Genomic DNA, 24,158 nt, shown 5'->3' with positions numbered 1-24,158 from the left:
TTACAGCATATGATTTAAATGAATATTTTCGAAGATATTACAGATTTAAAAATCGCGGTACGTAGCGTTTGCGACGGTTCCGGCCGGCTTTTACTCTAAGTTAACGCGTGCGGGCCACGGGCAGTAATGAATAAATCAAAACTACTGGATCGATTTTAATCATTTTTTCAGTGAATGACATAGGCTATAATTATATTATATACCCGTGCGAAGCCGGAGCGGGTCGCTAGTATTACATAAATAAGTATCTAAGCCTTTACGCAAATCTGTATGGTAAAATTGGAGATTAGTTCGTATTTCTGAATGTCCCCAAAAATACTTGAGAAACCTGAGAAAATATTGTTTTACTCACGACTGTTCCATCAAACATGATTAACAGTGAACTTTGGGAGCAGTATGGCAGTTCTAACGCACGAAAGTGAACTATAATAAAAAAAATGTTGTAATATAATGATTATAGACTACTTTGGCCTCACTATGCAAATATTATTAATTTCTACATTTTTTACATAAATAAATAAAAATACGATAACATTGATATTGTTGTATTTTTGTATATTGTATCTTTCTAGTATAGCATTTTTATTTATGTATATTATAATATGATAAGGTTTAGAATATTGTTACAATATAATAAAAAATTACAATATAATGATAACAGCCAGGTTCGACAACTCTATGTGCTCTGCAAGGCGCGGTAAGGAGATCCACAAGGACATACACTAGAACAGGATAAAATATTTGAACGAATATAAATATCTAAACCCAGCGAAAATCTGCTAACGCCGGTGTTACATCGGCGTTTTAATGGAATTGTGCGCGACACTACACCAAAATGGTTGTCGTTCTAGGTATACAAGTAAATCCTCGTAGTTTTTGAGCTTCACAACAAAATAAATTGACGTTTTTAATCCTAGCGGTGCCATTGATCCTAGGTATTTGTAAAGCTATTAATCAGTTTAGTGATAACGGAAGAGAAATCTGTGTAAATCTAATTTGGGTTTAGTAATTGTTATATAATATTTTAGGTAATATGTTTTATGTTGAAGTTGTTAGATTATCGAATAAATAAAATAAAAATTAAAAATACTTCTTTGTCAATGTAAGTTTGAACATTATTAAGGTTCTGTTGTCATAGACTATACTTCTATAATAATAAAAAAAATAGTATATACGTGTGTGTGTGTGTGTGTCAAATACATGGTAGTGTGTGAAATATTTTTTTATGGATTTAATGTATTTTTATGTTATACTAGCTGTGCCTGCGACTTCGTCCGCGTGAAATTTAACAAAAAAGTTATTGTTCAGTTCTCAGAGTTATAAAATAAATAAATTTATAAAAGTAGCCTCAGTTACTCCTTATGACATTAGCTATCTGCCAGTGAAAGTGCCGTCAAAATCGGTCCAGCCGTTTCAGAGAGGAACAAACAGACACACAGACAAACACAAATTGTAAAAATTTTAATTTGGTATATGTACCATGTATACATATGGATTTAGCAATAATTTTTTTTTAAATATTACAAACAGTCACTCCAATTTTATTTATTTGTATAGATTAAAAAAAATAGCATTCTGCGCTCTTTCTCTATATAAACTATAAGTGTGCGAAATGTCATAACTACTCCTCTGTCCACGCAATTTCCGTAAAAAGGCGTACAAGGGTTTTACTTCACGTATTAATATATATAGATATTATAGTTAAGAATTTATAGTTGTGTATAGTTGCTCCAAGAGTTGCACTAATGGCAACTATCCCTAAAACTCAACACTGTGTGGCAACTATCGTTTTTAATACGGATACTTGCCATTCCTATTTGCAAAATAAATAAATATTAATTTACAATAAAATGTGATAAACTATATAATATAAGCTCCAATACAACCTAAAACACAAATTTGACTGAAATCTCAATCTATATAAATAAATAAAAAAATGTTGCTAAGCGCATAAATCGAGAACCAATTTGGCTAATTTATTTTTTTGTATGTTCCTTAAGGCTCACGGAAGGTTTAAATACTAAAAAAATCAAAGAAATCAATTAATTTTTGTCTGTCTGGGCAGCTAGTTAGTAATAAAAAAAAATCGATAGAGATTATTTACCAATGTTATTTCAACGCTGGTCAAAGATACGTTGCGGAAGATTTTTGGTCACACGGACAACGTGCGCCTACTCCAATGGCTTATGTGGCATCGAGGCCTACACGGGTGAAACTTTAATAAACTAATAAACGCTTCACACTCAACGGATCCCCCAGTAGGATTTTCTTCTGTATTGGGGGTCCGGAAGCACATAAAATAAATACACAAACACAACGCCCAGACCACTACAAAGATCTATATGGTCGATACAAATGTCGGTTGTGAGCGGGAATCGAACCTGCGACCGCTAGCGTAACAGCCAGTGCTATGACCGCTGCGCCAACGCGTCGTCGAACTTCCGATTATGATGAAACGCTAACACTACCAACAAGCCTATCATAATGAATTTGAAACTGAGGCATGAATCGGATCGAGGCAACTATCCGGCTTTTCACCTATATCGCGTTATGAAGTTTGCCACGTCAGCTAGTTTGATATATGAAAGAAAACGGTTTTATTTCACGAGGATAAAGTGTGTGACAGATGCTGAGACCCTTTTAGAGAAGATAAATATGTCGTTTTTACTGTTGATTATAACAGAGAAGTTACATATATGAGTCAAAGCCAGTTAATCAATTATTTGAGCATCTAGCCTAATTTTCAAACAACATTAAGTGAATGGGCTTACTAACTTAATAATCTTGAAATCCTCAATGACTGAAAAAAATATTCAACATTTTAGCTAGAGGGCCTTAGCTTAGTTCGTTTGTACGTTTTATTAAAATGTTCACCTTTACATTCATACAAATTAACCGAGTAATGTCTATTCGATAATAGCACAAAATTTATTAAAGTATAAGGTTACATTATTGTTAGAATTTATAATATGTTATATTTTGAAACGAAACAATGCCCTCTAATTTACCTGAAGTATAAAATTAACCTATAATCACCTGTAATCAACGAATTCCGTCCTTGTTTTCCGTAATTATCACGTGTGTTTGTTATTTCAAATATTATATGGTGATACGGAACTTTACGTACGCGAGTAAAACTCAACAATTCATATTTTATATTTTAAATATTGTATAAGTAGACACTAATTTGTAAGAAATGTTTTATTTTCAAATAAATCTCATGCCTTGTGTAAATCATATTTAAAATTGAATAGCCAGTAATCCATTACCACCTTACACAATGGGATAAAGCTTTTGTACTCGGAAAAATTCAAATTTGTTAAGCAGATTGTTTGAATCATCCCTTTCTTTTATTTACATTCTTTTTACGAAAATTAATGAACGAAGTTAAAAATGTATATTATGTACAGTACGTACAATTTTAAACTTTGAAAGCGATTCGTGTTTTATCGTGTCAACGCCGGGCCCTGCCGGAACTCTGTTGTTTCCGCCGGGCTAGTCATTTTGTTCCTACACTTAAGAGAACCCCATATCACAGTAGAATGTCGGTAGGACAGGTAATTAGTTGCACAAAGTTTATACTAAAATTGTTTTGTGGTATGGAATGATGTATTAAAACTGGACTTTTAGCTAGGGAATATTTTTTGTACAAATTCTTGTCGACATTTATATTACTCTAACAGATTCCTTCTTCGTTTTTTAAAGTCTTTGGCTATCGCTAAAGGCAAAGAAACAGTGAACTAGTTGATTTCTACCTAATCAATTAATTAAATAGGACCCATTTTTGATATTAAGAAATAAAATGTTTTATATTATTTTGTTATAAATAAAATATTTTATATTATTTGTATTTTGTTTTCACCCCTTTACAAGTCATCCGTGTCACTTCCGGGTAAAGTTGCAATGAAAATTCCGCTGACAGAGCTGGCCAAACTCGACGATTGCTTCATTAAAATCTTTTAAAATACTATTATTTAATTAAACTACTGACTGTCAGCGATATTTTATTTTTTAAACATTTTGGAGTTTTAAGGTGAAACTTATTTGATTTTTCAGACACCTATAATAATTCATTTTTTTTTATCGTAATAAAAGTCTCATGAAAATCTAATATATATACATTAATAAGTAGGAACAATTTTATATGAGTTGTCGTTTTAGTAAACAGTTTAGTCGCTACGTGCTTAGAACTGTTCGGTACGGAACCATTAAAAATACCCATTCGGTCGTGCAACGGTTGGATAAACTATAGGTAATTTTTTTATCTGAGTATTGTTTTTATTTCTATACAAGATCTGCTTTTTAAATTGTTGTGCAATGATTTTTAATTTTTTTCTTTTGTCTCTAAAAGGCACAAGAATTAGAAAATTTTACTAATGTACACCGCCGGAAAAATTAAATGAGTAAGTAAATGGTAATTGTAATTTTTTGATTCACTTAACTGCTATACGATTTTTTAAAGAGATAAAAGTAATTTACAATTTTTGTCTGATAAATAGTAACAAGTAAAGAAAAATAACATATGTCACGTAATTCAAATAATAAGAGATGATAAAAATATATTTACATATAGCATTCATAGGCCTCCACAAGTTCGCACCAAAAATAGCGCGAACTCATGTGTTTTGCCCATAGTCACCATGCTGGGCAGGCGAGTTGGTGACCGAAAGGCTGGCTTTGTCGCGCCCGAAGACGCTGCTGCCTGTCTTCGGCCTGTGTATTTCAAAGCCAGCAGTTGGATGGTTATCCCGCCATCGGTCGGCTTTTTAAGTTCCAAGGTGGTGGGTGTGTGGCACTGTGTTATCCCTTAAGTAAACTTTGATAAAATTGGAGTATTTACCGTATCGTAAACTCGAATAAATGAAAATAAATAAAATAAAATAAAGTAATATAATATATAAAATAAAATAAATAAAGTAAAATCGAAAATGGTCACTATGGGCAAAACACACGAGTTCACGCCATTTTTAGCTTGAACTTATGGAGGCCTATGTCCATCAGTGGACTGTGATCGGCTGAAATGATGAAACTCGAATAAACATGTAGCATTGGAGCAGCGTGGTGGATTAAGCTCTGATCCTGCTCCTACACGGAGAAAAGCGGCCTATGCTCAGTAGTGAGATATTACAGGCTGAAGCGAATAAACATAAAGTGAATTGTTTGCCTAGAAGGAAAATTATTATTTAGATCAAGTATCTAAAATTTTTTTTTTAATATTCACATCATATAAATAGGCTAAATGATTCACAGTAAGTTTTCCGAGATATACTTCATGGCATAAGTAATGTAGTGAGTATCCACGTGTACAAAATAATGGTATTTCCTTCAACGATGCAATCGGACAGTTTCTGTTTACTGTTCAAAATAAAAAAATATCAAAAACTAATACATGAAATGCTTTAATATTATTAATACTAAAGTAATCTCGCGAGTTCTTGTTAAGCTGTGCTTTTTGTTATTTAATAAGTGAATTATATATAAATTAAGTTAAATAAAAATAAAGCATTAGTCAATTTGTTTTTTCACTGTGTTCTTCATCGCTTGTGTCTGATATGGCCGGTGTAACGGTGACGTTTCCAGCGCTATAATTTTCTTCATTCGGTAAGTATATACCAAACCGATCCTGAACAATAATTTAATTATTAATATTAAAGTATCTCTATAGTTAAAAAAAAAACTTCATATTTAAACATGAAGCTTGTACTAACCTTCGGATATCTGTTATAGTTGAACTGGGGGTGACATATGCATGGGCGAGGCGGGGGTATTTTATAACTCTCATGAGATGATATCACGCTTTTAGGACTTTCAGGCGTTTCATAACCTATTAAAATCGAAAAAAATATTAAATTTATGCGTCTCAGCGCTAAGAACTGAAGTTTACGCTACGAGAACGGTTACCATGATATTTAAAAATATATTTATCTCTTTCTTTCAAGAGGCGTAGCACGGGTCACGCTAAGGTAGGCCGGCTTTACAGTCACATGATCTACGATTACTTAAAAAAATTTTTCAAACCAAGGATCGTATATCGTTTTTTAAAGAGTAAACTCCAATAAACTCCCAAAAAACTCAAATAATTCAAAATAATAACTGTCAATTGTTATCCGTTAAGCTCTTTGATTATACATACATCAAAATCCCTAGTGCCGCATATCAAAGCCTAACTGTGTCAGACATTAAAATTAATGTGTTAGAATCGATCCACTGTCAATGCATCCGACTCGCACGTATTAACCAAAAACATTATTTCGCCAGCCATAACAATTAGTAATAAAGTTTGATTTAAAGTAAACTTAGAAATAGTGCTAAAAATAAAATAATTGAATTGGAAAGACATTGAAAGTTCCTATATTGAAAAAAAGACGTTTTGTTTGCGAATCGTATGGTTTTGAATACGATATGTCATGTGCAAAATACCAAACTATAATTTTACAAATATAATTTTTTTTCATGTTAGTGTTGATCTAGTTTTTAGTTACTTTTACGTGCGTGCTTGTCTTTAAAATAATATTTTATCTTTAAATTTCTATAACATACAAAAACGATTTGTAATATATGTTGTAGAAGGAGTTTTGTTAAAATGTCAATTAATTAATTAAAAGTATGGTTCAGAGGATTTTGTAACATTGTTTTAATATTGATTATATGAGTTCCATTATAAATTTACTCCGACTTATTTTTCATATATCGTCTATAATTGTAATATATTATTTATTGCTTTATTATAGAAGACATTATAAAATAAATGAGAGAAATTAAACATTAAGTATTGAAAAAATGAAAAAAAGAATATTTTTTTTTGACGTGACGACGTCTAATAAATCGATGAACGTCGTCTGCATGCAGGAAAGAGGATGACTCATTGTAGCGTTACGCTCATTGTACGCTTGCGCCGCATCTATCTCTCTTCCACTCGATTGGTCTATTCGTCCGAGGAGATGTTTTGTTATGACGTTGTCACGTTAAACTATCGTTCGTAAACCAACTCAACAGACAGCCAATTTTTTTTAATGTAAAAACTCTGTAATGTTCTAGTAATATAACATTTACTAGAACATTACAGGACTAATTTTACGTCTACAGAGGACGCGACCGCTAGAAGTGTTCGCTGGGTTTGCAAGCGTTACAACTATAATTGTGGATATTATAAAAACAAATAATTGTGTTTGCAGGCAAACGAAAAAAATCGACTTCAATTATATCGACAAGTAATACAACGTAGGTAGATGAAAAAATAGTCAAGTAAATACGTATTATCAAAGATTACTCCAAAAGTAGTTATCAGATCTCGATAAAATTTAAATGTGACCACATGATAAACACCAGCTTTCGATTAAATTAAAAATTATCAAAATCGGTACACCCAGTAAAAAGTTATGCGGATTTTCGAGAGTTTCCCTCGATTTCTCTGGAATCCCATCATCAATGAAATGAACGAAAACATCATCGTCAAAGTCGAAAGAATAGAATATAAATACGCATTATTAGGGATAACTCGTAAAAACTATTCGTCACATCTCACTTATAAGTGGGTGGTCCCACTTAAAGGACACATGGAACATTTGAATTAAAAAAAGAAACCGGTACAATCGGTAAAAAGTTATTAGGTAACACACTTAAAAAGATATGTACAGTCGAATTGAAAACCTCCTCCTTTTTTTGAAGTTAGCCTGCGAGCGCGACGGACAAGTATTCCTTGGGCTTTGTCCAAAAACTGAAGAAAAGTTTTTATTAATTCTATTGTGAACCTTTCAAGCCTTATATTGAAGTATAACGCAGTGTTTTCAGGCGTGTGTCTATAGACGTAGCTTGTTCTTTTTCAACCAAGCCTGTAAGCCTTTTCATTATTATCGATGGTGGTCATGCATTCACACAAACTTTCGGTTTTTGGCAATTTCGAGATGAAATGTTGGTTTATACTACTTATAATATCAATAATTATAAATAAAAAAACGTAGAAGGCATCATAAATGTAGGTATCAAAAACATGAAATTCTTGTATCAATCCAGGCGTACATTTGAGAATAAAGGGAAAAAAATAAAATAATTAGTATATTTTAGTTTAATAAATTCCGTTACAACTGTACATAAGTGTTCGCTTCTAACAAAATAAAAATAATTATAAACGCAATCTACCATCCAAAAGACGTAACAACATCAAATACAAGTGTAAACTTTTTCTATTTTTATACAAAAAAATTCTTAACGCGATTTACAAACTCATAATTTACACACACACAAAGTAGATACATCCAATTAATGGGTCCTAAACATGACGCGTATGACTAAGCAACGCGATATTTTGATGTATGCGTAATCAAAGGTTATAATATATTACGTGTATTTTGCGTAAGAAAATCTTTTACAGTTTGGTTTGATAAACAGAATCAAGTTACAATATAGTATTTTGATACATTTTTGAAGTAACCTTTACACAAATTACATGAAGTTAATAAATTAATAAGCTAATAAGTAACAAAAATGTTGTTTAATAAGAAAACAAGTTCTTATAAAACAATATACCTTTAAAATTATTAAGGCACCTCAGAGTTCTTTTCATTTTCTTCCTCATTCTGTTTTCCCAAGCTATTTCAGCAACTGTAAGTAAATATGATATTAATAGACCAGTTACGGTTTTAGGCTTATTACTTTGGAAATGCAAAAAACTTAGTAAGGTACATTTGATGCACAATTGCTAAAAATGAATTACATAATATGACCCTTATAAAACTAAAGAGGAAAACATTTATCTATACAACGTGTTACTAAACTGGCGTCCGTCCATTTAGGGTCATATAGGCACATAATACGTATGGAGGCATACCATAGCTGAAATTATAAGTAAAAAAATGAAGCATATACAATTACACATCATACATCATACTACATAACTTTAAAATCGACTCGATAGACTTAAAACTCCTAAAGCCTACTGGGCTCCTAAATATATTTTATAGGTACGATTATTACCAGACTAAATTAAAATATAACTTAGATACGTAGAGCTTAGTTTAATCGAGATCAAAAAGGCTTAACGAGTAGTGCTTATTTAATCAACAGCATTATTGAAGTCGGTGATGTTACGTTCACTTAATTGCCAGTATACATGACCAATAATTTTAGTATATGACAGCAAATTACTAGTATATAGGAAGTTTAATAAGAAACTTTTTAAGTACTTTGTCAAAAAAAAAATCTGTCACACAACTCGAGAATCTTTGCGAATATCGTTAAGATGAAAACAAGTGAATATTCTTAACAAAATTGTTGTTATTAAATTTGTGTATTCCCGACTATTGTTAATTGCTGACAGAATTTTTCCTAAAATAAGTAACTTTTTTCTAATATATAAAATTCTCGTGTCATGGTGTTAAACATTGAAATCCTCCGAAACGGCTCGACCGAATTTAATAAAATTTTGTGGGCATATCGGGTAGGTCTGAGAATCGGCCAACATCTATTTTTCATACCCGTAAGTTATAAGGGGGAGGGGATTAAGGGTGTTAATAACATATATGGCAAAACAATGTTTGCGGGGTCAGCTAGTAATAATATACAGTAAGATATATATATATATATATATATATATATTAGACGATATATATATATATATATTATACGTGTAGATAGGCATATATATAGGTATAGGATTGCACTTTGTTAAGGATAAGTTTTAAGGATTTATGTCTCATAAAAAAAACTTTGAGTATTTTATAAAACAAGACTCACAAAAATATACCTAATAAAAACAATAAGATTTGTATCCATTATAATTATAAAGCAATTTTGTGAAGCTTGACAGGACCTTGAAGACAACACTATTAAACCGCTGGTCAATCAGAGAAGAAAATAGAGAATAGCGATAAAAAGAAAAAGGCAAAATGAAAGATGCATAAAAAACTCTTTTCTGTCATGCAAGTTTTTTATACGCTCCAAAATTCTGTCATATTTAAAAAATCTACTCTTAACAATAAAAAATTCAGAGCAAATTAGTTTTTCTCTATAATAATTTGTAATTCTTCAATGTGTAACTTAATATGGCGATGTCTTATTGAGATGATTTGAATTTAAATTGATCTGAAGTAAAGGATGGAACTTTGTATTTTCGATCATATAAGTACATATATATTTTAATAATAAAAAATATTGTTTTCCTTAGTTAAATTTTTTAAATTCTTGAAAAGAGACAAATAAAGAAGTCCTTTATACTTTTTGGAACATTAATCCTTTTAAAAAATATTTTTTATAATTCTTTTTTTACCTAATTAAAAACTAATTAACTAAAAATCCGCTTGTTTTTTCTACATTATTTACTATTACATGTCTTTTATTTCTAAACGAGTCTGCAAATAAAAGCGACTCCCCTAAATGTACAAGAATAACGGTGATTAATATTTTACTAACAGAATTTTGGGTTAATATGACGCAACGCGACACGAATTTTCATTTTGTCGTGTAATCTGGGGGCACGGTAGTCCCCCGCCAAGACGAACCAAAAAAAAAAAGAAAAAACGAAAAGCACTACCTATCTTTTCTCGAAGTGCTTCGTCGTTTTTTTGAACCCTCATAACTTGGGTTTGGATTATACTAGATAAACAAAATTCTGGGGTTATGATGTCAATAGTGAACTTATTAAACATATAAAGTTTCAATTGCATAGCTCTTATACTTTAGATTTTATTGATATCTACAAAACCCCGATTTCGTCACTCACTGATGATCATCAAAATTCTTAGAGTACTTCCTGAAGTCCCAGAAAGCTGAAATTTGGTACGTAAGCTAGTATTAGTACACAAACAACAAAAAAATTCTAAAACTTGGAACTTTTACCCCCCAACCCCTTAAACTAGGGGATGGAAATTTGTATGAGACTTCCGCAAATTTTGATGCTAGAGGTCTGAAAATTGATATAGGGACTCCTTGTTATTAATAATAATAATAATAAAATACATAAAAAATAAAAATTGGTTATTAGTTTATGTCGAAAATTTACATTTTGTAATTTTGGTATTTAAGTTTTGGCGGAGATCACCGTTTGCATATCAGTTCAACATAAAATCAAAAACAGCGTGCTTAAACCGAATATGGTGAAGATTGGATGATATTTTGGTATAAAATGTGTCGGAGGTAAAATGCAACTATACGGCCAAGCCACATATTTTGACTAAGGTGTTGAGTTTGTGAGGTTAGGGCTTGTAGAGTTAGGGCGTGTAGAGTTAGAAGCTTGGCTCTACATGGGATCTGATAACTTTTTGACAGTGCGAGCCATATGATCTCGTCTTGGCAACATTTTACATGAAAATGTTTTTGGTGGGATATTTTATTACACACACGATTATAAAAGATACATAATTATGTATATTTTGTTTACTGCAATAATCGACCCTAAAAAAGAAAAGGGCTTAAGTCTGAAATAATATAAATAAAAAAACATTACTCTGAGTATTGTAAGTACTCGTATATCTGAAAAGATATAATTTAATATTATACATAAATGTATATTACTTTCGTAAATAGCTAAGAATTTAAAAAATAACCATCGGATACTGCGTAATTTAAGAAAAACATTAAAGATTACGAGGAATGTGCTTCTAAAGATGTTTGGGATTGTGGTTCCAGAGAAACCAACCGTCCCCTTTAGTCAGAATATAGCCTTCGGCGCTTATTATTAGTTTGTTAATGTAAGACCTTTCTGAAAAAGGGTTTTTTAATACAGATTAAACGAATGAACAATGAGAAAATACAATCTTGTAAAAGCTTTAGAAAAAAAAAAGAATTATATTTATGTAACAGTGAAGATAAAATTTCTATTTTTATTAATACATTTTAAGCAGCTATTTAGATTAACCGTAGGCATACCTTTTTATGTGTTGATACTAAAATTGGTCTATTCACCTATAAAAGTGACTATTTATAGAATAGTTAATATGAAAAGTGTGAAAGGATTGATATTAATAGGTTCGATTCGTTTATTCTTAAACTACAGTACCTGGGCAACCGAGTTTAGCTCAGTATTTTTAGTACATTGTGTTTTTGTTTGGAAATTATATTTAAATACGAATTATATTGCGTCCAGTTCCCATAAAACATATCATCGCTCACACCCATAGCTGCCTACATAATTCTAGCTCTACCACCTGTCAAAGCTACTGCAACTGCCCAGCTTTTGAAGAGGTGAGCACTTATAAATACCTCGGATTGACAATAGATAACAGTTTTAATTGAAAGTGGCACATTAAATACGTCTGCAACAAACTCCGCCAGTTTTTAGCTAATATTTTGATATTAAAAAAGAGGATACTGCTTAAAATAAATTTTTTATTGTACAACGCAATTGCTGGATCTCACATTAGATACGGCCTAAGTAGCTACGGATGGACTTATAAAACATACATTGAAAAAATCTTGAAACTTCAAATAAAAATAATTAAAGCCATTTTAAATTTTAAGGATAGACATAAACACTGTGATGATGACCTAAAATTTTTTAAAAATTGTAATATTTTACCAGTTAACACTCAATATAAGTATATAATGTTAAAGGAAAATTATTCAAATCAAAAATTCTGGCAACATGTTAAACACCCTACTTACACCCGTGCTATCGCAAAAAAACCGATTACGGACTACTAGGCGCATACACAACACATATGGTGAGAAAACTACAGCTTATTTAGTGCTTAGACTAATAAATGACTTACCATCTATATTGATTGAAAGTATTACACCAATTAACTTAAAAAATAAACTTAAAAATTTCTTTCTTGATACTATTGTGACTTGACATATTTGGTTGTGTGCATCTTTTTATTTGAGTTTACCAGCTTGCTTCTAATAGGAGGGTGGATAAATATGTAATTATATATATGTTATATTTAGTTCATTGGTTACTAAATAGCATTGTCATAAACCTGCGTGGTTTTTAATGCTATTTATATTAAATATGTACAATATTGTTTATTTGATGAATGAATTAAAAAAAATATATTTATATATATAATATGAATAATATTTTTCGATCTTACCGACATAATAATAAAAAATATGAAATGGTTATTTAAATAAAAAAATCACGAGTGCTGTGAGTGTAAAAAAATGCTGAGCTGTTACAACTTTATAGGCAATTTAGAAATTTACCTTCGTATTCTAATGATATTGTAGCCACTTTTTCATTGCCTAAAAACAAGAATAACACGATTTTTTTAAATGAATCCTAACTAGATCGATTTATCGCCACCGAAATCCCCTGCATACTAAATTTCATGAAAATCGTTGGAGCCGTTTCCGAGATTCAGATTCTATATATATTATATATACAAGAGTTACTCGTTTAAAGGTATTAAATTAAATATTAAAAATATAAATATCTTATTAAGACAATGTTAATATATAATAATATATAATTATATTAATGCATGAAGCAAACTTTGTACCCCTTTTTACGAAAATTGCGTGTACGGAGGAGTATGAAATTTCGTATATTTATATTTTATATAGAGGAGTGCAGATTGCTATTTATTTTTTCAATAATGCATAAAAATATTTCAAATCAATAAAAAAAACATTACATACACTACTGACAGTTTTGAATTCTGTAATCGATTATAGTTGAATCGATACAGAATTCAAAAAGAAATTAACGAAAACTATCTTTCTCATTTTTCTCCGCTTCCTGATTCAGAAATGAGCTGATTTTTTATAATTTAAAATAAAAAAATAAATGACCAATTTTTTAAACCATATCTCTACTTATTACGTTTTAGCCCACTAGTTCCCATCTTCTTTAATGCACCATTAGATGCCACCATAGATGCAATTTCCAAATAAATTTTCCAAGTTTGACAAAAAAATTAAAATACTAATGTATAAATATAATGTAATGAAAAGAAATACATTTTGATTAAACCAATCAATACTAATGTAACTAGTAAGTTAATTAAGAATTTGTAGGTAGTAGGTTTTTTTGGTATCGCAGGGGAACCCATTTACGGGTGATATCCAGGATGCCCGTGTAGGCATTCCTAGACCGTATGTCGGCTTCAGCACTGGGCGAAAAGACCAGACTTCTCCTCCATGGGGACTGTCCGGCTCACCTCTGAACAATCCCGATGACGCCATGTCTAGCAGGACCGGGTTCCCATCCCGGCCCGACACGGGCACAGGGGCGTTACTGGAAGCGCATTAAGTAGCGCCTCCTACGCACCCCCGTTCGTCGCCTGCGGACGGAGGCCTCGTCGGCGGCCCCCTCTCTCATCCACTCCTCATTCTCCTTCTGGGACATTACTGTCTCGCAAAAGGAGACCATCGCCTTCCAGGACTCGTCGTCGTCGAGCATCGCGGTGATAACGCTCGGCGCAAGGCAGCCGTTATGCGTATGCCATACGGCTACTCCGCCTCTCACCGAGAGCCTTTCTACCCGAGACGTATGAGTAGGTCTGGGCAAGGACCTCCGCCGCTCCCACGGGGGGTCGCCGGCTAGAGCAGTAGCTGCAGCCCACGATACCGCACGGTACCCCCGGATCACCCTCACCGCTAAGACCCCCTCTGCTCTGACCGCAGTACGGCCTTATTCCTCGCAGTGAGGCGATCCGCCCAAACCGGGACACCGTACGTAGCCATACTCCGGCAGACTCCGGAATATAGCTGCCTGCAGGCGGCGCTGAGTCCTCCGAGGTTCGGGAGGAGTGTGCACGGTGCACTCGCCACCTTCACAACCTTCAGTCCCACCACAGCAAAGTGTGGGCTGAAGGTCCACCCTCTGTCAAGGATGAGCCCCAAATATTTCATTTGAGGGCTCATCCTGACCCTCCCCTCTCGAATCTGCAGGGCAGCCCCCGGTGGAGGTCCCGTGCGTCCGGTCCCGCGGAAGAGGAGGGCTTCGGTCTTGTCAATTCTGACACGAAGCTCCAAACTTTTTATGCGGCTGATCACGAGGTCGAGTCTGACCTCAGCCAGCCGTGCCTCCTCTTTATAGTCTCGTCCCCGGGAAAGGTAGTAGGTTCATTTACTTAAAACAACATATTTACATACAATCACGAGTAGTTTTAAAAAAGAGTTTGATGAATGTGTTAACAGAAAAATCATATACTGAAATAGTATATTTCATTAAAAGTGTGGAAAGGCTGTCATTGCAAAGAGTTCCGACAAATGTCTACATTGTCAATGTGGGTTGACAGTCGGAACAAGTTGTAATGACGGTTCCACACGCGTACTGAACGACTATTTTTAATACAGTTGCGAAAAAATGAAGCAATTTAATAAAATAATAAAAAGAAAATTTCTGAATAATGCCGCCAACCGTAGAATATAAGCAGGGTTATTTTTTCTTCATCCATTCTGGTAGGCAAAGGGAACTATGCCCATACAGCTAAGTCTTCAGTAGAAGTTTTTAATTGATATGGAATGAAAATAAAATTTAATGAGATGAAATGAAATGAAACCTAACCAAACTCATTCAATCAAATCATTAAATCTGATATTGCAACAAACTAGTAGCTTCTTTTTAGAAATATACGTATTTGCATGAATCATAAAAACTTCTATGATTTTTTTTAGTAAAAACTTCATGGTTGGTTTTTCTTTTTAATAGACATTATTTTGACAGTTGGGAAAGAGAATGCACGAGTTCGGGAAAGGTAAAAAAAAGCACGAGTATGTAATAGCCCACATCCCGAACGTTATACGTCCCTGCAATACGCAACTTTTTGAGCAATTGTATAAAAAAATAACGTTACAAGTGAATAAATAAGAATAAAAAATATGTAATGGTTGTATAAAAACCACGAAAAATCGTTAGTTCGATCGTTGAAAAAACACGCTACGTCATCTATCATCTGATGAAGTAAATCATATAACAACACCGTCAAAATTTAAATCAAAATGGCTGCCATCGCGCTATTGACGCTGGATTAGAGCGACATCTGTTGACCAAAAAATGTTTAGTAATTACAAGTTAAGGCTACACATGGTGTACTACATGGTGTCATATTGTTACAACAAAACGTCTGTAGATATTGGTCTCAAATGTTGGTGATTAGTTAGTTACTGGTGTTTTGTGATTATGCCTTGAACTTTTAATATTTTTATAAATATTAGAGGACTATTTCTCAGGTTATTGATAAGACCACTAAAGTACAACGGTATCCAACAAATAAAAATAAGTGACGTTGTTAGATGAGCGTTATGGACTGGTGATTAAATCTACCAGTAAGTTATGTGCGTGATAAATTTAAATGTAAATTATGTGCGTGTATAAACGGGCCTTAGTCTATTATTTTTTTTAAGGAAAAAATTTGTTAGCTTATTCATCATAGCTCCAGTAACAAATCGTGTTGTTTGTGATCGTTCTAGATAACGGTTGCTTAAAGATAAACGTCTTATGATTAGATATCGGCTACGTTGAACAATCTCGATTCTGGGTTCACCATCAATTTGGATATAATTTATGATAATTAAGATTACCTAAAAATATACATTATGAATAAATGATTTAGTTAATTTTACATTTAAATAATCGTAATTAGTTAGTAGTATAGTGATTACAGGCTATTTCGAAAATATTGTTTTAGAACGACGAAAGTCGCTAGCTCAGCTATTGAATTGATAATGAAGTCACGTTGAGGTCCCTTAAAAAGTGTCTATAATTTCGGTAAATCATGACGGGTACTTGCCGATAATGTTAATGCTAAGTCAGGTTCAAATTAAATGCCTAAAGATGTCTAGTATCACGAAGTAATTGATTCTCAATAATAGTTGATTTTTCCTCAAAGTTCGGTCTAGTGTGCTCAATGAAACGTCATCGTGTCACGTTTTATACAACCAGTTTAATCTGAGTAGATTGCAGTGATAGTCAATTTATCACGATATTAAAAGTTATTTAACCATCAAATATCATGATAGCGAAATCTTAATATATATAAATCTCGTGTCACAATGTTTGTCCTCAATGGACTCCTAAACTACTTAACCGATTTTAGTCAAATTTGCACACCGTGTGCAGTTTGATCCAACTTAAAAGATAGGCTATATTTTATTTTGATATATTATGTTATTATTACATTTCAGAAAAAAATAAGGTAATACGAAGTTCGCCAGGTCAGCTAGTATTGTTATAAAGATTTAAAAAGGTAGAACGAATTTAATACAATCGTTGATTAAAATGTTTGTTTTGTAATGTTACACTATAATTAGGCAGTTGTTCAACCGACAACGATGGACGTGTGATAAGTAGGGCTAGAATGTGGAAACAAGCTAGCAAGCTCGATTATAAGCGAGTTTTAGGGTTTCATAGTGGTGAGCGAGTAGTACTTTTATCATATGTTTTGTCGATTAAAGACAAACTACGAGCAGTGAAACGATTCCTCGCCAGCCAGCAGTGTGAATGTCCAACGATAAACTAGTTGATCTCTTTTATTTACATGGAGTGTATAACTATTGGAATTTCCATGAGCAAGAAAATAGTAAGTAATTTCCTCACCGTCTGCGGGCCAACTGCCTATTTTAACGACGAATTAAACGATTCTTCTATCGCACATTAAGTCGATAATTTGTAGACAATTGACGTGCCCCACGGTTTTATTTTAGTCTAGTCTATGCATATGTTTATAATTCCCACGACTGTATCTATTTTATTATTTTTTGGTTTTTAGTACATTTATCTTAAACATTGCAATGTATGTTTAACATAAAACCGTTTAACTTAAAAAGTTTTTTTACCTATTTTTATTTTCTAGTTTTTAGTTTTTATTTCGCATTCTGTTTAATTCATTTAGTGCTTCATTATTGCAAGGCCCATCTTAAATATTGAGGTTGTATAGTGCCCTGTATTCTTCTTGTCAAGCCCTTTTATTTGATACCCATATTGGTGGGATTGATAAAAAATTATTATCAGACATTTGGTAGCGGCGGCCAGCTTAGATTTCATTTTTGCATAGTAAATTGTATTCTACTTGTTGAGACCTTTCATTTGATACCCATGTTGATGGGATTGATAAAACCTAAGTTATCCGCCATTTTGTAGAGGCCGCCATCTTGGATTTTAATTTTATATAGTACATTGATTATACTGGTTGAGCACTTTCATTTGATACCCATATTGATGGGATCGATAAAACCTACGTTATCCACCATTTTGTAGCGGCCGCCATCTTGTATTTCAATTTTTTATAGTATATTGTATTCTGCTTGTTGAGCCCTTTCATTTGATACCCATATTGATGGGATTGATAAAACCTACGTTATCCGCCATTTTGTAGCGGCCGCCATCTTGAATTTCAATTTTTTATAGTATATTGTATTCTGCTTGTTGAGCCCTTTCATTTGATACCCATATTGATGGGATTAATAAAACATAAATTATCCGCCATTTTGTAGCGGCGGCCATCTTGAATTTATAATGATAATGAATAAACATAATTGTATTGTCACCAAAATCCAAAGTGTATACAAAATTTCAGATTAATCGGTTGACAGGAAGAGGGTGAAATTTGAATTACTAAATTTGACCCAAGAATAAATAATAAATAAAAAATAAAACAAACGTGGTGAGCTAAATAAAACCGTTTAAAAATACATTATTACATAATTATTATTTATACAATAATCAAATAAATATCTTATAACATACACACATGGTCGTCTGCTACTATGATAAGCAACTTAATCCTTGTGTTACAGGTAACAGCCGACTGTTATAACTATTTTTTTAATAAACATACATATAAATAATACACACACACACACACACACTCACACACACTCACACACACACACATATATATATATACTACTAGCTGTGCCCGTGACTTCGTCCGCGTGGAATATGACGAAAAAGTTATTTTTCAGTTCGCAGTTATAATATAAATTTCTAAAATAAAGGTAGCCTAAGTTACTCCTTATTACATCAGTTATCTGCCAGTAAAAGTTCTATCTAAATTGGTCCAGCCGTTTCCAAGATTAGCCAGAACAAACAGACAGACAGACACAAATTAAAAAAAAAATATTTTGTATATGTACCGTGTCCATCCATATGCATTTATTAAGAAGCGGTTATTTTAATATTACAAACAGACACTCCAATTTTATTTATTTGTATATATTTATTTCATACGTTTATATTAAGGTATTTCATTAATTTTACGCTTTTAAACATAAAACTTAATTGTTAAACGGTTCCCTCAGATTTGAGTACAATAAGTACTTAACGTTAGCCTTTACCTACCGATAAAGTATTTAAATCCGAGCTTGTTAAACTTATTTGGTATGCTAATTCTATAACAAACTTATGTAAAGCTGACCTTTGGATTATCATATTCTATGGGATAAATTAACAAAAAAATAGAATAAATAAACAATTTATACTGGTATTATCAGATTTTTTCAAGCAATCACATCGTAACTTGTTAATTTTACCATTATCTATAATATAAAAATGAGTCGCTGAATGTGTTGCTAAGCGCAAAACTCGAGAACGGTTGGACCGATTTCGCTAATTCTTTTTTTAAAATATTCCTTGAAGTACGAGGATGGTTCTTACGGAGAGAAAAATTCTAAAAAAAAAAATTAAATTTCCTGAAAAAGCCTAAAACAACACTTTTCTATACTCCCATACAAAAGATTTGTGATAATACTTAAAATTCAATTTGAACTTTAATACCATACGATAAAGTTTGTGTTAGGCGATACGAAGTTCGCCGGGTCAGCTAGTATTCAATATCTATAAAAAAGTTATTAATAGTTACAGATGTTTTTTATTGTAAATATTATTCCTTTCAAAAGTTAGAACAGCCCTCTGGCAGTCAAATTATTTTTACACGCTAATTTAATAAACCAAAACATACTGAACAAAACACGACATTCTCAGATTACTTTTAGTACAACATAACAATTATTTGATAACTAAAATATTTAATAACGTAGTATGGCTTAGAGAATTAAATTTTGATAAAAAAATGAGTAAGTTGACTGTATAAAATAAATAAGAAACTTACTTACTTATAGAGATTGCCAAAAGTATTTATTTTTAGGTTTATTAAGTTGATTAAGTTTCCCTTTCAAAAATGATTAGTAATAATATAAATATTAATACAATCTTTATTGTAAACGACAAACAATAGATGTTTTTTTCGGTTAAATTGTTGTTACAACGTTCTTTTGGCCTCGAATAAATTGAAATATATTAATTTCATAAGTAAGCATGAACTGTATTTTACTTTTGTAAAAACATATAAAAATTAAGATAGAAAGTGTTTTTTAGTAATATTAATGCAGTTCTAAGCTACACACCTATACGTCTATACAAATAAATAAAATTGCAGTCTGTTTGTAATATTAAAATAACCGCTTTTTACTAAATGCATATATATGGATGTATACATGGTATATATACCAAAATAATAGTTTTTACAATTTTTTTTCTGTCTGTTTGTCTGTCTTTCTGTTTGTTCCGGCTAATCTCTTAAATGGCTGGAAAAAAATTAACGGTACTTTCATTGGCATATACTCGTAGCTGATGTAATAAGGAGTAACTTGGCTACTTTTATTTCAGAACTCTGTGAAGTGAACAATTTTTTTTTTGTTAAATTCCACGCGGACGATGTCGCGGGAACAGCTAGTAGAAGAAAATTTAATTACGATTTTATGGTTGTCGAATTATTATACTTAATAACTTTTTTAGGAATTTTGTGTAAAAATATATAATGCTACTAAGTAATACAGGACCAAATTCAGTAAAAGAAAAGAAAACAGTTCTACAAAAGACACCAATCTGTATATACTCGTAATACATGAGAAATTTTTGCTGTAAAGTGATTTTACTTACCGATGCGTTCCTTTTCCTTAATATCATATTCAAACATCTTGTAAGCATTTTCAAAAAGTTGCACAATATCTTTTTTGATCTCGATAACCGGTATTTCCATTGCCTCTTCAACTGCTTTTACAAGTTCCATGTAAGCCGTATCGTAATTCACAGCTTGGTCGTCAATACGAAGAAAAATTGCTTTATCGATGGTGTTTGAGATCAGTGTGAAAAGAGTCTCAGAAAGCGTTGGTTCTGGAGTTGGTATTGGTTCTAAAATAAATTTAAAAAACTATTTATACACAGTTATTGTGATATTTAAATTAGGTAATTATATTAATAATACATTTCAGCCTGTAACATTCTACTGCTGGGCATAGGCCTCTTTCCCCATGTAAGAGAAATATTGGAGTTTAATCCACCACTCTGCTAAGCTGCGGGTTGGAGGGTATATTCCATATTATGAGTAACGATCGCTATCAGGTGTATATGATAACAACAGGGACCGATAGCTTAGCGTGCTCTCCGAGGTACGACGGGGAGATCCACGAGGACTAACAACCAGACCGGATTCAAATATTCGTATAAACAAATATCCACTCGAAGCGTGTATCGAACCCGCGTCCGTCGGTGTTTAGCCGCCGACACGGCACACGCACCATTACACAAAAGTGGTCGTCATATAATAATAATAAAAACTCTTTATTGTACACGAAGAATGAGCAACATTACAAAAATACAGGACATAAGTACAAAATGTGGCTTTATCGCTAATGAGCGATCTCTTCCATACAGCCTTTGGGCAGAGGAAATGGTACATAGATGGTTCCTCACATTTCTCGCTTATATATATTATTGTCATACCTACATAAGCATTTTTAATAAATAATTTAACTAACATTTATTTAGACAAGAAAGCGAAAGAATTAGCGACTAGAGTCGAATTGTTTTGGTATAGAAATTCAGACAGTATCTTTGAATAAATTTATGTTTTTTCTTACTACTTCTATTTTAGTATAATAATTATTTATTATAAAATAATAGTATCTCAATCCTTACCAGGAGTTGCTAAGGTAGTGTCAGATGTTATTATTGAAATGAAGGACGATGATACCGTGTTGAGGGTTGAGATTGAAGGAGTACGGGATTCTACGGGCTTCGACGGATAATGCGACGTTATAAGTTTTCTTAAATCGTCTTTCAGTTTCTCGTCATCATAAGGGGTCTCCAGCTACAATTATTTCTCAATGAATGTTTTATTTAAATAACTATTGTTATGAATCTTATACTTAATGAATATTATAAGAACCTATAAAATATTTAAAAAACCTAATTAGTACAGATAGGGTTTACTAATTTTTGATTTATTACTAAACTATATACAATTTTATTTTATTTTTAAATCCTACCTTTTAAAAAACATATTCATCTTGAATTGAAACAACATTGAACACGAGGAATGAAAATGAAGCAAACTTTCATTGAATTTTAATATAAATGCATAAAATTTATTGCAGAATTATGTTAAAAATAACCTCGAATGCGGTTTCAAGTTCTCATTGACATTTTATAATAAACATGTTAGTAAGCGTGTTTTCTACGGCAGAAAACACTTTTTGTGACTTTTTAACCGACTTCAAAAAAGAACGAAGTTACTCAATTCGACCGTATATATATTTTTTATGTGTGTTTGGAGATAACTTCGTCGTTTATGAACCGATTTTGATAATTCTTTGTTTTGTTGGAAAGGAGATATCCCAAGTGTGGTACCGTGATAAGGAAACCAGGATCTGATGATGGAAACCCAGAGACATTGAGAGAAATCCCTCGAAAATCGTAGTGACGACTAGTGTGTTTGTTATTTTTGGTTTTCGTCTACTTACGTTGTATTACTTGTCGATGTAATTGAAGTCGGTTTTTTTTTCGTTTGCGAGCAAGCACAATTATTTATCATTTGTGTTCTAGTTTTTCATGATAATGTTTGGTTTCTGTATTGAAAATATTTTATGATTTTGTCCTTAACGCCTTAAATACCGAAGGAAAACAATCGTTTGTAAATTATCAATCCAAAAAAATATATGATGATATGAGTAATAAAGACTATTTAAATCGTTCTTTTACCGTTTAAAATTATAGCACTAAATTTTAATATTATAGCATGAATTATTTCGTTAGTTTATGAATCACCTTTAATGTTAACTCAATGTTTAAAAATATGTTGGTTTAAGTTGACTTTAAGACTTGACTAAAGACAATTAAGTAATTAGAGAAAAAGTTTGCCTTCGTATTTTGTGTATGATGTCTCAAAGTAGCTATTTCTATTTCTCTCTTCAGTTCTTCAACTGGTCTTAAGAAATGTTCAGCAGCTTCTTTTAGTATTCCTTTTCTTTTATTTTTTTTCACTATTTTACTGACAAATGTCTCAAGCATCGTGTGCACCTAATAATAAAAGTAATTTATAAAAGTGTTCATATTCTAGTTCTAATATAACTAATTTTAAATACAAAAGAAATATTTTAAATTTAAAGTTCTTTATGACAAGTATACAATAATATCCCAATCAAATAATTTATTTCGAAAATTTTAGATATAAACCTTAATAATAATGTTTATAAATATTAATATATTTATAAACATTATTATTTATTTTAGGGACGAGTATGGTCATACTTGCAAATTAAATTTACAGATATGAATTACCTCAGGATGACGTAACAGGTAATCTTCCTGTTCCATCTGTAAGGTCACCCCAAGCCTCGTCGTACATGCAGCTTGACAAGATGTAAGAGCATCTTGATCTCGAGACACGAAACCATCTGCAACCAAAATTTCTGGAGGCACTCCTTTCATGAGTTTCTTAAAGGACATATTCAAAAATATACTATTAAATAATTTTAAAAAATGCCAAGCGTAACTGAAGTTTCAGATTCGATCCCTTTCAACGCTAACATTGTCAAAAAATTAGTTGTCATTTTTAGAAGTGGCAAATATTTTCAATCAAAGCGTATGTAATCTAATGAGCTCCGTTTTTATTCTGCCCATATAAAAAAAAATGTAAAGTCTACTTTTTTGAAACAGTCTTATTTAATAAAAAAACCCCTGTCAATACGTAATTCACGTTTTTTCCTCACTCACTTTCACTACACATTAGCTTACAGACATTTGTAAAACTCCATTTACTATTTATTTCACTAAAAAGAAATTTCAATTTATCATTTTAAACACATAAAAGCTATTAAAATACGAATTTCGAGAGTACAGATGATTAATATTTTTGAATATGATATTTCAATATCTTTTTTTAAAAGGCAAATAGGGATGTGGTCATAATATTTTTCAAGGTGAATGAGTATAAGTG

General features: G+C 31.9%; 1 protein-coding gene across 1 annotated transcript; it reads right to left on the bottom strand.

Moving 5' to 3' along the window:
- Window positions 1–5,383: 5,383 nt before the first annotated feature.
- On the bottom strand, window positions 5,384–23,887 carry LOC123668775. Its single transcript, XM_045602469.1, has 7 exons — window positions 23,501–23,887; window positions 23,081–23,239; window positions 21,860–22,031; window positions 20,822–21,073; window positions 8,527–8,601; window positions 5,709–5,824; window positions 5,384–5,623 (listed from the first exon to the last, which is right to left on the bottom strand). The coding sequence occupies exons 1-7, from the start codon at window positions 23,666–23,668 to the stop codon at window positions 5,510–5,512; spliced, it is 1,056 nt and encodes a 351-aa protein (XP_045458425.1). The 5' UTR covers window positions 23,669–23,887; the 3' UTR covers window positions 5,384–5,509.
- Window positions 23,888–24,158: the final 271 nt, after the last annotated feature.

The sequence above is a fragment of the Melitaea cinxia genome, chromosome Z (assembly GCF_905220565.1).
Source record: "Melitaea cinxia chromosome Z, ilMelCinx1.1, whole genome shotgun sequence".
Classification (NCBI taxonomy): domain Eukaryota; kingdom Metazoa; phylum Arthropoda; class Insecta; order Lepidoptera; family Nymphalidae; genus Melitaea; species Melitaea cinxia.
This window is presented reverse-complemented; position numbering and strand designations above follow the sequence as displayed.